The sequence below is a fragment of the Mustela nivalis genome (genome assembly GCF_964662115.1).
Source record: "Mustela nivalis genome assembly, chromosome: X".
In the NCBI taxonomy this organism is placed as follows: Eukaryota; Metazoa; Chordata; class Mammalia; order Carnivora; family Mustelidae; genus Mustela; species Mustela nivalis.
The window spans coordinates 118555662-118567774 of NC_139040.1; the positions used below are offsets into that span (position 1 = coordinate 118555662).

General features: G+C 53.0%; 1 protein-coding gene across 7 annotated transcripts in view; it reads left to right on the forward strand.

The window, feature by feature from the left end:
- Positions 1 to 367: 367 nt before the first annotated feature.
- The window catches only part of MAP3K15 (mitogen-activated protein kinase kinase kinase 15), a 114482-nt gene continuing 102736 nt past the window's right edge, over positions 368 to 12113 (forward strand). For 6 of the 7 annotated variants that reach the window (XR_014307339.1, XM_082718283.1, XM_082718288.1 and 3 more), the window contains exon 1: positions 368 to 885. Coding sequence is in view for 6 of the 7 variants with exons in the window: in XM_082718283.1 (XP_082574409.1) it covers positions 528 to 885 (358 nt within the window). In the remaining variant the exon portion in view is untranslated. The remainder of the gene's footprint in view (positions 886 to 12113) is intronic. The other variant, XM_082718287.1, reaches the window with a different exon arrangement.

Consider the following 12113-nt stretch of genomic DNA (forward strand, 5'->3'; position numbering starts at 1 on the left):
AGAGGCGTTTGAAATTAGCATCTTCTCACCTAAATCCTGGGTTAAAACTACCTCTGCATTTAGTTTGAAATTGAATATTTACCTCCAACCAGCGCTTTGAAAGAGTGTTTACTCTGCTTGAAAAGCTTCAGATTGTTTTGAGGGGAAAAAGCCGGGACTTCTGATGTTGGTCAGTCTGGAGGGAAGGCAGCTTGCAAAATCCTGAAATTGACAAATCCACCCTCCTCGGGCGCTGCCCGGGGGAGGCGGCAGGGGGCGCCCTGCCAGCTCCTGCCCCGCCGCCCTTCCCAGACCTCCCCCCGCCCTCCGCTCGCCTTCACGTCCCCAGCCCCCGCCTCTCTCTCCTCAGTCTTCAAAGGGCGCTCGGGGGTTGCGGGGCTGCAGCTTTCGTCAGCGGCCGCGGGGCCACCGGCGCGCTCGGGCGCCCGCAGCTGCCCCGGGAACGGGTGCCGGGACCGCTCGTGGCCCCCCAGCCGCCCGCAGCTCGTGCGGAGGCGGGACCCAGGAAGGGCGCTCCGGGCGGCCGCATGGAGAGCGGCGGCGGGACGCCCCCGGCCGGGGCGCTCGGGGCGGCGGCCGAGCCACCGCAATGCCCGCTGCCGCCGGGAGCCGAGGGCGCGGCCGGGCCGGTGGAGCCCGACGGGGCGGCCGAGGGCGCGGGGCCCGGGAGCGGGGGCGAGGACGCGGGCGGGCCGCGGCGGGCTCTGCGGGCAGTATATGTGCGCAGCGAGATCCCGCAGGGCGGCGTGGCCGGTGGCCCCGAGGCGGGGGCGCGCCAGTGCCTGCAGCGGGCCTGCGAGGCCGAGGGCGCCCAGTTCACCTCCGTGCCCTTTGGGGAGCTCGACTTCGGGGAGACGGCTGTGCTCGACGCCTTCTACGACGCAGGTGAGGCGGATGCCCCGTTCACCCCCACCCCGCCCCAGCCTGCCCGCCTTCCTGACCCTGACCCTGGCCCGTGCCAGGGCCCCCGCCGACCTAGCCTCCCCTGACGCCCAGCGCACGCCCGGCCGGCATTGTACCTTTCTACAGATAAGAAAACGGAGGCCACTGGCATTTAACCAGGTTACTTTTTCGTCTCCTTAAACGTCAGTTGACCCAAGAAACAGCCCAAAACCCAGATGACGCAGAGCTCTCCTTCTCCCCCCTCCCCAGACTGTATTTCCTCAGTCCGACCATGTCCCTTAGAGCAATGAGTGGGCCCCTGGCTACACATAAGCATCACCTGGGGAACTTTTGAAACTCTGTCCGCATTGTACCCCGAGGATCCCACAGTCTGAGGCCTCACGAGTTTTTAATGCTTTCCCAAGTGATTCCATTTTGCGGCAGAAAGTGGGAATCCGTGTGCTGCGAGGGAGTGTGTGGTGGGGGGTGCTCTTAGAAATGCCCCCAGAGTTCTTTCTAGAACTTTAATTCCTGCCCCCAAACACGCTTTGACATGGGCTGTGCTCTACCACCGGTGTGACAGATCTGTTTTATCCCGTAATGCACAAGCATTTGGGGGTCCTGGGTCTCCTCCGTTGCTGGAATGGGACACTAGCTCTCCAAGCTCCTTGTGATAAGCGTGTGGTAAGAATCCAGTCTTAAAATCAACGCTTTTTGGTTGGCAAGTTTCTGCAGGTGTGCAATGGATGGCTGCTCGGATATTTTCCCTTCCCGAAGGTTTGGAGTCTATGTGACAAGCCTCTGGCAGTTGGGTGATATTAATAAGCCTTGTATGGGGGACAGTAATTACCTGGTTTGTGCCTTGGTTTCTCCACTGGTCAAGAGGTGGTAACCGTGCCCACCCTAAGCTTAAAAGCATGTGAGAAGGTACAGGAGGCAGTTTGAGAGCCCGGCCGCCCGACGGGGAAGCCGCAAGCTAGGTGGATTGCCATCCGTTCCCAGCCACAGGCAACACGGTGCTGTTTCTGCAGAGCAAATCCTCCGCACCTGGAGGGGGGCAGAGTGTCAGCAGCAGCTGAGCGCATTGAAAACACTCTCTTGATATTTCTGACCGCTCAGCGGGTACTCCTCAGTGCTACACCTTTTCAGAGAAGTTCCTCGGGAGCCCACTTCACCCAGAAGCCTCGGTTTTCTTGACCTCTACTCATTTTCCTCCGAAATCAGAGTGGGGGAACACTCTTCTCTGAAAGGGGAAATGTCCCTTCTGCTGTGCTGCGCAATTGTAGCCTCCTGCCTGCTGGTGCCAGCTCTGAAGCTGGGTGTGCGGCGGCTTTACTCCTCTGGGGCGGTGTGTGTGTGTGTAAGTAAGTGTAAAACAAGCCCTCATCTACTAACCGGACCCCTTCTGGTTGGGTGTGAAAGTTCAGTCAGAAATCTTGGGCTTTCGATTCCACAGCTACACAACAGGCACCTTTTCTTGTCTGGGACCAGATTGCCTAGAATTTTCTGCATCTTGTACCTCCTTTGGTTGACCTTGGCTTGGTCTTGACTACATCATTTCTTGGTACGTCATTATAAGTAGTAAATTCTTCTCAGAGGTTTGGCCGAGGATATGTGCAACTCCAGTCGTGGCTTTCTGGATTAAACTGAGATTCCCACCCCCCACCCACACACGCCTCTCCTGGCTTCCTGATCGCTACCGCTCACAGACTTTGGGCATCTCCACCCAAACAAAACAACAACAAAAAACCAAATCTGTCACTATGGGCTCTTCGTGAAAGTTGTAAAAGCGCAGATCCGACATGGTGGCCACTAGCCACAGGTGGCAGTGGACACTGAAGTCCGTTTAAATGCAAGAAGTCAGTCTGTTGTTGGCACCAGCCATATTTCAGGGGTTCAGCAGGCACAGTGAAGAGAGCATTTTCCTCCTCACAGAAGGTGCCACTGGACTTTGCTGTTCTAGAAAACTGCTTGTGGGTGAGTGGACCGATTGAGATGTCCCCAAATACATTTTAGGGCACATGATAGATGAGAAGTGGGAGTACTTCCGGTCTCTTGTACTCCTAGCGAGGCAAAGGCGGCCGGAGCGTGTTTTCCCCCTTGTTGTGCAGTTTTCCGGGGTCCTGTGTCGATCTGGAGGAGAGGTTCGGGGTCGCTGGAGCCTGGGTGGTTTGGTGGGCGTGCGAGAGAGCCAGAGGCGGGCCTTCAGCCCCAGTGAGGACCGATGACTCTGGTGAAGGAACACGGCCAAGGCCACGAGCACTTGGAAAGAAAGTCCTAAAACATATGTATGTAACCTATACTTTGCCATTAGCCATTTTTTAAAAGATTTTATTTATTTATTTGACAGACAGAGGTCACAAGTAGGCAGAGAGGCAAAGAGAGAGAGAGAGAAGGAAGCAGGCTCCCTGCCGAGCAGAGAGCCCAATGTGGGGCTCTATCCCAGGACTCTGGGATCATGACCTGAGCCGAAGGCAGAGGCTTAACCCACTGAGCCACCCAGGTGCCCCCATTTAGCCATTTTAAAGTGTGCATTTCCTTGGCATTAAGTACATTCACACTCTTGTGCAGCCAACGGCCACCATCCCTCTGCAAAACTTTTTCATCAGCCTGAACAAAAACTCCGAGGCCCTTCAACCCGTCACTCCTCCCTCCCCTTAGCCGCTGATAACCACGGTGCTACTTTCTGTCTCCGTGACTTTGCCTGTTCCAGAAATTTCATATAACTGGGATCATAGAGTATTTGTCTTTTTGTGGCTGGCTTATTTCACTTAACTCGGTGTCCTCAAGGTTCATCCGCACCGTGGCAGGTAGCAGAGTGACCTTGAAGGCTAATGAATGAGCCAGTGGTAACCCCGGCATCTGCAGATGGGGCGCTTCGGTCGTTTCCAGCTTCAGGCTCTTGTAGATAATGCCATAATGGCCGTGCGTGTTGGAATACCTGCTCAAGTCTCCACTTTTACTTTCTGGGGTACATACCCACCTAGGGAATTACTGAATCATGTAATTTCATGTTTAATTTTTTTTTTTTGAGGGATCTCTTGTTCACTTTTAGCAGAGGTGGTGGCCATTCCTGTGTGCCTTTGCTCTGCAGAAGGACTAGCTTTTATCTTACTTTTTGAGCATCTGCCCTATGTCTTCAAAGCTGAGAGTCTGGAATTTAGTAGAACTGTTAAATTCTTGGTTACTTTCAGTGCTTGGAAAACAAAGCAGGTCTTCTCTTCTCTCTCTCTCCCCTTTCTCTTCTTCTTTGCCCAAAAGAAACCCCTTCCTTTTGTTTAAATGCCCGTGTATCTGCTTGAACAGAATTCACAGTGCTGACTTGCGATCACTATTGCGGGTGTGGAATGTACGTACCAGCAGCAGCCTGTGCCATGACTCCGGGTACGTGCGGTGTGTGTCCCCTGGAGCTTCTCAGTGCTTGTGAACACAGCAAACACCGACTTCCTGCGGGAAGGCAATCTGTGTAACTCTGGCTCGCGCCAGATGGAAATTCTGTTTAACCGGACTCTCTAATCGAATATGCCTACTGTTGCTATCCAATCTTTTTTTTAAAAAGATTTTATTTATTTATATGAGAGCGTGAGAGGGAGAGAGTTAGAGGGAGAAGCAGACTCCCCGTGGAGCTGGGAGCCTGGTGTGGGACTCAGTCCTAGAACTCAGGGATCATGACCTGAGCCAAAGGCAGTTGCCCAACCAACGGAGCCACCCAGGCGCCCCTGTGCTATCAAATCTTAGACGGAGGTGTGGTTCAGTAGAATACAGTCCAGTTACTTCCAAGGAATGCCCCATAGCATTGGTCCCCGTTTACTCTCGGCTTGGTTGGGTGCTTGCTGGCCGATATAAGTGAGAGCCTCCAGCTGTGTGTTAATTTGTGGCTTCTTGCCTCAGCTAGTAACAGGTCCCATGGCAAGAACGGGCCCCTTTGATCAAACCTTGTCCCTACCTGCCCTGGGCCACAAGTTCTTGTCTCCTCACTGCTGGGTCTGGCTCTGCCTAACTTTGTTCCTCTCTGAACCTCATTTAGATGCTACTTTCCTGTCCCACGGGCCCTGCTTCTGAGATCTTTTTCTTCAGTTGTGCTCCTGGTGATTTTACAGGCAGTAAGCGATGGCCAGTTCAGGTGGAATCCTACAGTTATGGTAGGAAGTCCTTGCAATTCGAGAACATCCATTCAAAAGACGAAGGCCAGGGCTTTTCGCCTCTGACTGAGCCATTTGACTTTGCTCTCTCCTGAGGACACCCCTTTGCTGGCCGGCTCCCACAGGGTCATTTGGAGGATGCCAAGTGTGGCAGAGATGGCTGGCTTAGCAGAGATGCACGCTCCTAGTGAATCCTAGGGACCCTGTGGACTACATTTTCCAGCACCGTTTGAGTCTTGGAGGGAGGTATGACTAGTTCTGGCCAAGGAAACAGAAGTACAGGTGGTGTCTGTCGCTTCTGGGCCCAGGGAGCATAACTTCCCGTACTCTGTCACCCTTTCCCCTGGTCCCCAGTGCAGACAATGGCGGTGGCGCGATATGGGAAGGACCTGGATCCCTGAACACTCTTGGGAGGGTAGCTACTGGAGTAGAAATGTTCGGTTAGGGGGTTGCATAAGCAAGAGAGAAGCTTTTATGTGGTCAGGCTACTGAGACTGCGGGGTAGGGGTTGGTACCGACGAGAGTATAACTTGGATCATGAATATGTAGCACAAATGCTAGAAAGTTGTCTGCAGGATCTGCCCTTCCCAGAGAAGTCAAGCCTCGTATCGCCCTGTGTCCTGGATCCGCCCTGTTCCGAATCTCTAACGAGCTCTGGTGCGCGCACCACCCTGCTCTGTGCAAGAAGGCGGAATGTGCTGGAGCCACCCGCTTCCCACTAGCGATGGGAGGGCACAGTCTACCTTTTGTTGCGTGTCACTGGTTTTGGAGTCTAGGTTAATATTTTCCTTTTGTGTCAAATGATACTCTAGTGGTTCTGCCCATTTTTTTAAACCGATGGTAATATTGGGCTTTCTGCCAGAATAGGGTGTGTCTTGGTTTACAGAACAGCCGGCTCTAGTCCCTTCTGCTGCCCTTTCCCTGGGTTACGTCTAGCTTCTCCATTGGTGATGGTCCTTGTGGATTTTTTTTTAAGATTTTATTTCTTGAGAGAGAGAGTGAGCACGAGCTGGTGGGGTGGGGGGGACGGGAGAGGGAGAAGCAGACTCCCCACTGAGCAGGGAGCCCCACGCGGGCCTCAATCCCAGGACCAGGAGATCATGACCTGAGCCCAAGGCAGATGCTTAACTGACTTAACCCCCCAGGTGTCCCCTACTTGTGGATTCCTTCTCAGCTTGATGTGTCGTGTGGCCTGCAAGCACGTGTAGCCTCTTCCGAAGTCCCCAGTCTCCCTTGCAGTTAGCTTGGGCCCTTCGGGAACGTGAGCAGGTACCCCAGGGACAGCGAGTGCGACGTTAGCGCGCCCTCTGTCTTTCCGCCTCATGGCGGCTCACGCGAGGGTCATGTGTTCGAGATGGTAGCCAAGCCCTGAGGTTGTGGGGCTGTGTCCCCTGCAGCAGCATAGCCGAGCTTACCCTGACCATTAAGGCTTGCAGTGCGTTCCGCTGGAAATGCCTAGAGGCAGCTCTCCCCTTTTGTGGACTTAAACCTCCGGTGCATTGGCTTCTGCTCAAGACAGAGCCTTATAAATGCCTTCCGATGGCTTGTAAGTGGGTACATACTCTCCCCATCGCTCTGGAAAATGCAGAAAGTTGTAAGGAAATCAGGTCCGTGGGAAGCGTGGGTTTGATGGTCGTAGAAGGTGCACTTTGTGTGGCATCTCTAGGCGGGCAGGAGACCAGACAAATCTGGTTCCAACAGAATGGAAGGGCCATAGTTAGACCTTGTCTTCTCTTAAAGAACTAAGCGTGCGTGAGCAGAATCACCAGCCTGGGAGTCTGGCTTGACCTCAGCCTCTGTCCTTGCCAGAGCCAGCCTGTTGCTTCCAGAGCGAGTCTCAGAGCCGCTTGCTTCCCTGGCTGGGTCCCTCCTCCCCGGCCCAGGCATTGTCTTCTCTCATCCCTGTTGCTGCCAACAGGCAGCAGCAGCTTTGTCACCGGCCTCTTAAGGTTGGGTCAGTCTTGGTGTGTTCCCCTCCGTGCCGTCTGTTTTGACGCCACTGTACCCTGCCGTCTCGCTCTGCCCAAAACGCCCTCTACCTTCACGTCTCCGACCTTCCAGGAAGCCTCACAGAGGCCTCACCTGCTCTCTGACAGGTTCGATCACACCAAGGTTTTCATTCCTAGCGAGTGACACAGTTGTGATTAAATAATTACTGATAATTAACTCTTCAGCGGTAGGGACTCGGATGCGGTTTTCTTTGCTACTCTTGGAGAGATTCCCTAGGAGAATCTGTCCAGTTGCTTTTTATTTTATTTTATTTTAAAGATTTTATCTATTTATTTGTCAGAGAGAGTACAAAAGTAGGCAGAGGCAGAGAGAGAAGCAGGCTCTCCGCTCAGCAAGGAGACTGATGCGGGACTCTATCCCAGGACGCTGGGATCATGACCTGAGCCGAGGGCAGTGGCTTAACCGACTGAGCCACCCAGGCACCCCTGTCCAGTTGCTTCTTAGAATAGCTCAGTGGATACAGCTGACACTTGGTTTCACCTGTTAACATGAAGCAGAACTTGTTTGGAACCCTCCGAAGGAAATCCGAATGTGGTTTCCTGTAGAAACCATGTTGAAAATGGTGGCTGAGCATAGCTACAGAGCAGTTGTGATTTTTATTAGGAAACAAGAGACATCCTAATGACACATTTCTGGATCTCAGCCTTTCTCCTCAGCGGTACATCTCAAATAGAAGAGGTGAGAACAGCTCACACTGGAGACTCTGGAATGGAGACAGTGGTTTGAACTGATCTGAGAATATTGCTTCTTTTTTGTGCACATGTTCAACGATGCATATTTTTCATAATAGGATTTTTCTTTTAAACAAGTTCAGTGGGAGATTAAAAATAGGGTTAGAACTGAGAAGCCCCCCCCTCCCTGCTGGAGACCGTCGGGTGGCTCGCTCAGGCCACAGTGACTTTCCTCGTGGGGACAAGACCATATGAGCCTCTGCCTAGGTCCCAGCTGACCTGTGCTGAGCCTGCGTGCTGGATTGCTCATGGGGCCCTTTCCCAGAGCCTCCCCCCCCCCCCTTTCCAGCTGCTGTTACTGCTACTGACTCAGCACTGAACCTGGAATTTTACTCGATTCTTAGTCTCGTGGGCCGAGGGAAAGAAGCACTGCACCTGCAGCATTTCCTCTCGGCTTTGCTATGTGAGCCTTGAGTGCATTTAGGAGAGGTGAAGCCCCAGGGGCAGTCTGCTGCATTGCTGGCTGTAGTTATTGGGGCGGAAAGTGTTTGGGGTTCCCAGCAGCCGACTTCAAAACTGTACTTGGGGAATGCAAGCCTCTGTGTACCAGGCTTTGGGAGGGGGGCTGTTTAAATCCTGGTCAAGGGGCACCTGGGTGGCTCAGGGGTTAAAGCCTCTGCCTTTGGCTCAGGTCATGATCTCAGGGTCCTGGGATCGAGCCCCACATTGGGCTCTCTGCTCAGCGGGGAGCCTGCTCCCCCCACCCCCTGCCTGTTGCTCTGCCTACTTGTGATCTCTTTCTCTCTCTGTCAAATAAATAAATAAATTCTTAAAAAATAAATCCTTGTCAAATAACACCACTGGGGGAGGGGTGAAACTGGTGTGAAGCCAACCAGAAAACGTCTCATGCCCCCCACCCCCCCTGCCACATAGTGTACCCTCCTGGCTTTCGGGCTGTTGGGCGTGGCAGGGCTTGGCCAAGATGCCAGGCGGTTGCTGGGGCATGGTTGGCGGTAGGAGCTGCGGCGGCCCCGGCAGGAATTGAGCCGTGGCCGGCGGCAGGAAGCCGAGTTCACTGCAGGATCGGGCCAGCCCCGGGGGCCGGGCAGAACTGGACAGAGGTGGAAGCGGGAGAGGAGTCGGTTCATTCCTTGTAGATGAACTTGTTCTTGGATTTTTCTTGCGGAGGATTCCAGGCATGTACACGACGCAGCTCCAACGGTGAGGAACGTCGTGCCGTGCTGATTCCTTGTTCCCCGCTGCCTCCTCCCTGCCCCACGCTTGACTGTGACGGTCTTAACCATCTCTCGCTTAGGGCGCGCAGACCTCGACGCCTACACGCCTCCGCCGCACAGTCTGGGACATGACTAGACCCACGTGAACAGACCCTATCAGAAGAGACGTTCCATCAGTCGAGAAAGTTCCCTCATGTCCCCTCTTGCTCATTCCCTTCCCTACTCCCATTCCCGGCCCCCCGGAGTGACCGAGATGCCATCACCACCCATTAGATTTGCCATCGCTAGGGTTTTGTATAAATGGGCTCGTGCAGCACGTGCGTCCCTCGCTCGGCGCCGCGTGGTTGGGATTCACGCACACCGAGCGTGTGTCTGTAGTTTGCTGCTTGGCCGTGCGGAGCACCGTTGGATTGCGTGGACACACCACGGTCGGTTTAGTCATTCTCCTGTGGAAGGGCATGGGGGCCGTTCCCGCTTTGGGCTATTACAGGTGAAATTGCTGTGAACATTTGTATACTGGTCTTCTCGTTATGGTTTTAGTTCACCTTTCCTTGTTGATTAATAATGTTGAGCCCCTTTGCATGTGCTTTTTGGCCACGCACATATCTTCGTCTGTGAGGTATCTTTTTGAGACCATCTACCCATTTCATTGGGTTGTCCTCTTATTAGTGAATTACGCGAGTTCTTTATATATTCTGGATTCAAGTGCTTTGTCTGAGGTATATTTTGCGAGCATTTGCTCCCACACTGTGGCTTGCTTACTCATCTCCTTGGGACTTAGGATGAGCAGAGAATTTTCGTTCTGGGAAAGTCTCCTCGAGGTTACTTTTCTGTGAAGGTCCCCTTCTGTGTGTCCTCTCAGAGACGTCTGTGCCTGCCTCCAGGCTGTGGTTGCACGCAGCCTCTCACGAGTACTTCTGAGCACTTGACTGTTGGGGCTTCTACACAGAGGTCTGTGACCGATCGCAAATGAAGTTGCACACGGGTGACTTGAGATGAAGCACGTCTGACACCTTGTCTCAAGCACCCCGGAGAAGGCTCTCGCCCAGGATGAGTGTTCCGGGCACGTGGAGTCGAGCTGCCAGAGCCATGCTGGTACCTCACCCTCCAGGAAAGTGTAGGGAGTGCAGGTTATCCTTGGGGCAGATGGCCTTTCTGCGCTCCGGGGTACAGACCACCAAAACAGATCCAAGATGAGGCTTGACCAGCATGTGTTCCATCATCGTGTCCCACTGCCCTTGGTGACACAAGTGACAGAGGGATAAAAAAACATGGGCTTGGCAGCTCAGGTTTCCATTTTTGCCCTGGCCTCCATTGGCTGTGTGACCCTGGATGAGCCTAGTTAACATCTCTGAGCCTCATTAAAAAAATAATCTCTAGGTAGAGATCAACACATAGTGCCCTGAACGTAGTAAGTGCTCAGCGATGCCCGATGGTAGGGTCACATTAGGATGGTAGGGTCACTCCCATGGGGGGCTCAGACAGTTTTTCTCCCCCCCCCCAAAGTTTAGAGGTTGGAGATTTAATCCTAGCTCTGGTCCTGGTCCTGTGCTGAAGGAGGGAAGTGAGGAAAAGGTACAAACCTCTGCTTCGAGAGGCTGTTGATTTTTCTTTTTCTGTCAAGGTACAGAATCCATACAGAAGAGGGCACAGCCGTAAGTGTCGTGTTCCGTGAGCTTTTGCGAGCTCTCCAACTGTGTAACTCCACGCTTGGGTCAAAAAAGGGAACACCGGGAGCATCCCGGAGCGTGCTGGCATCTGCTTGGAGCCTGGCCCAGAGCGACAACTGTCTCCTGTCTCAGCATAGGCTAGCTTTGCCTGTTGGTGTACTTTTTTTTCCTTTTTTTATAAAGTTTTCTTTAATTCCAGTACAGTTCATATGCAGTGTAATACCAAGTTCAGGTATAGAATATAGTGGTTCAGTCTCATAGATCACCCGGTGCTCCTCAGGACAAGTGCCCGCCTTCACCCCTGTCACCTGTTTCCCCCATCCCCTCCCCCATGTCCCCGACCTCCCCTCTGGTGACCAGCCAGTGTCATCTCTAGAGTTAAGAGTCTGTGTCTTGGTTTGCCTTTCTCTTTCTTTAGAAATGAAATAATCTCCCTTTTTGTCTCCGGCTCCTTTCCTTCACCATTGCGTTTGGGGAATTCCTCTCTGTTGTTAATACAGCAATGATTTGCTCGTTTTCATTTCTATGTAGTGGTTCATTGGAAGCATACACTATAGTAGGTTTTCTGTTGGTGAACATTTGGAGTAGTTCAAGTTAGGAACAGTGCTGCTGCTAAGAATATTCTACTTTTTCAAAAAAAAAAAAAAAAAAAACCAAACAAACCCAAATCCCAGGAACCCAGCCGTGGTGAGATGGACTTGCTCGCCTGCAGCCTTCAGCTGGTGGTAGTTCGTCCGGATTCAGAACCGGGTGCCCGTCATCGCCGCTGAGTTCAGGCCCCTGCTGTTGCCCCCAGAAAAGCAGCCTGGGCCCATTGGCAGTCTTTCCCCATTCTAGCCACCTAGCCCCGGCCCCGGGCAACCATTGCTCGCCTTTCTGTCTCTCTAGATGTGCTAGAGAGCACAACCTGTCTCGCGCAACTGGCTGCTTCTGGCTCGTGTCCACGGTGCATCTGTGTGGCCACGCGTCTGGGCCCTGCGTTCCTTTTGCGTGGCAGCGGCCATAGGAAACTGTGGACGGGTGGACCATGTTTTTATCCACCTGTGGACAGATGTGGGGCTGTTTTGAGTCACACTGTAGCTTTTTGTGTAGGCATCCGCTTGCGTTTGTCTTGAGTATGTGCCCGGGAGTGGGATTTCTAGGTCCTGTGGTTATTCTCTGTTTAACCTTCTTTTTTAAAAAAAATTATATTGTGATTTAATAAAACAGCTGATCTAAAATCTCTCTCAGCCACTTCCAAACGAGCCGTTTGGTGGCCTTCAGGACATTCATTTTGTCCACCCCATCTCCAGAACCCGTCCATCTCAAGAAACTCTAACTCTCCGTCCATTAAACAACTCCCCGCTTTGCCCTCCCCTCGGCGCCTGGCAGCTACCATCCTGCTCTCTGTTTCTATGATTTGGCCTCCCGGGCGCGCTTCATGTAAGTGGAATCATACAGTGTTTGTTCATTTTCGTGACTGGCTTATTTCATTTAATGGAACGCCCTTGACGTTCATCCGTG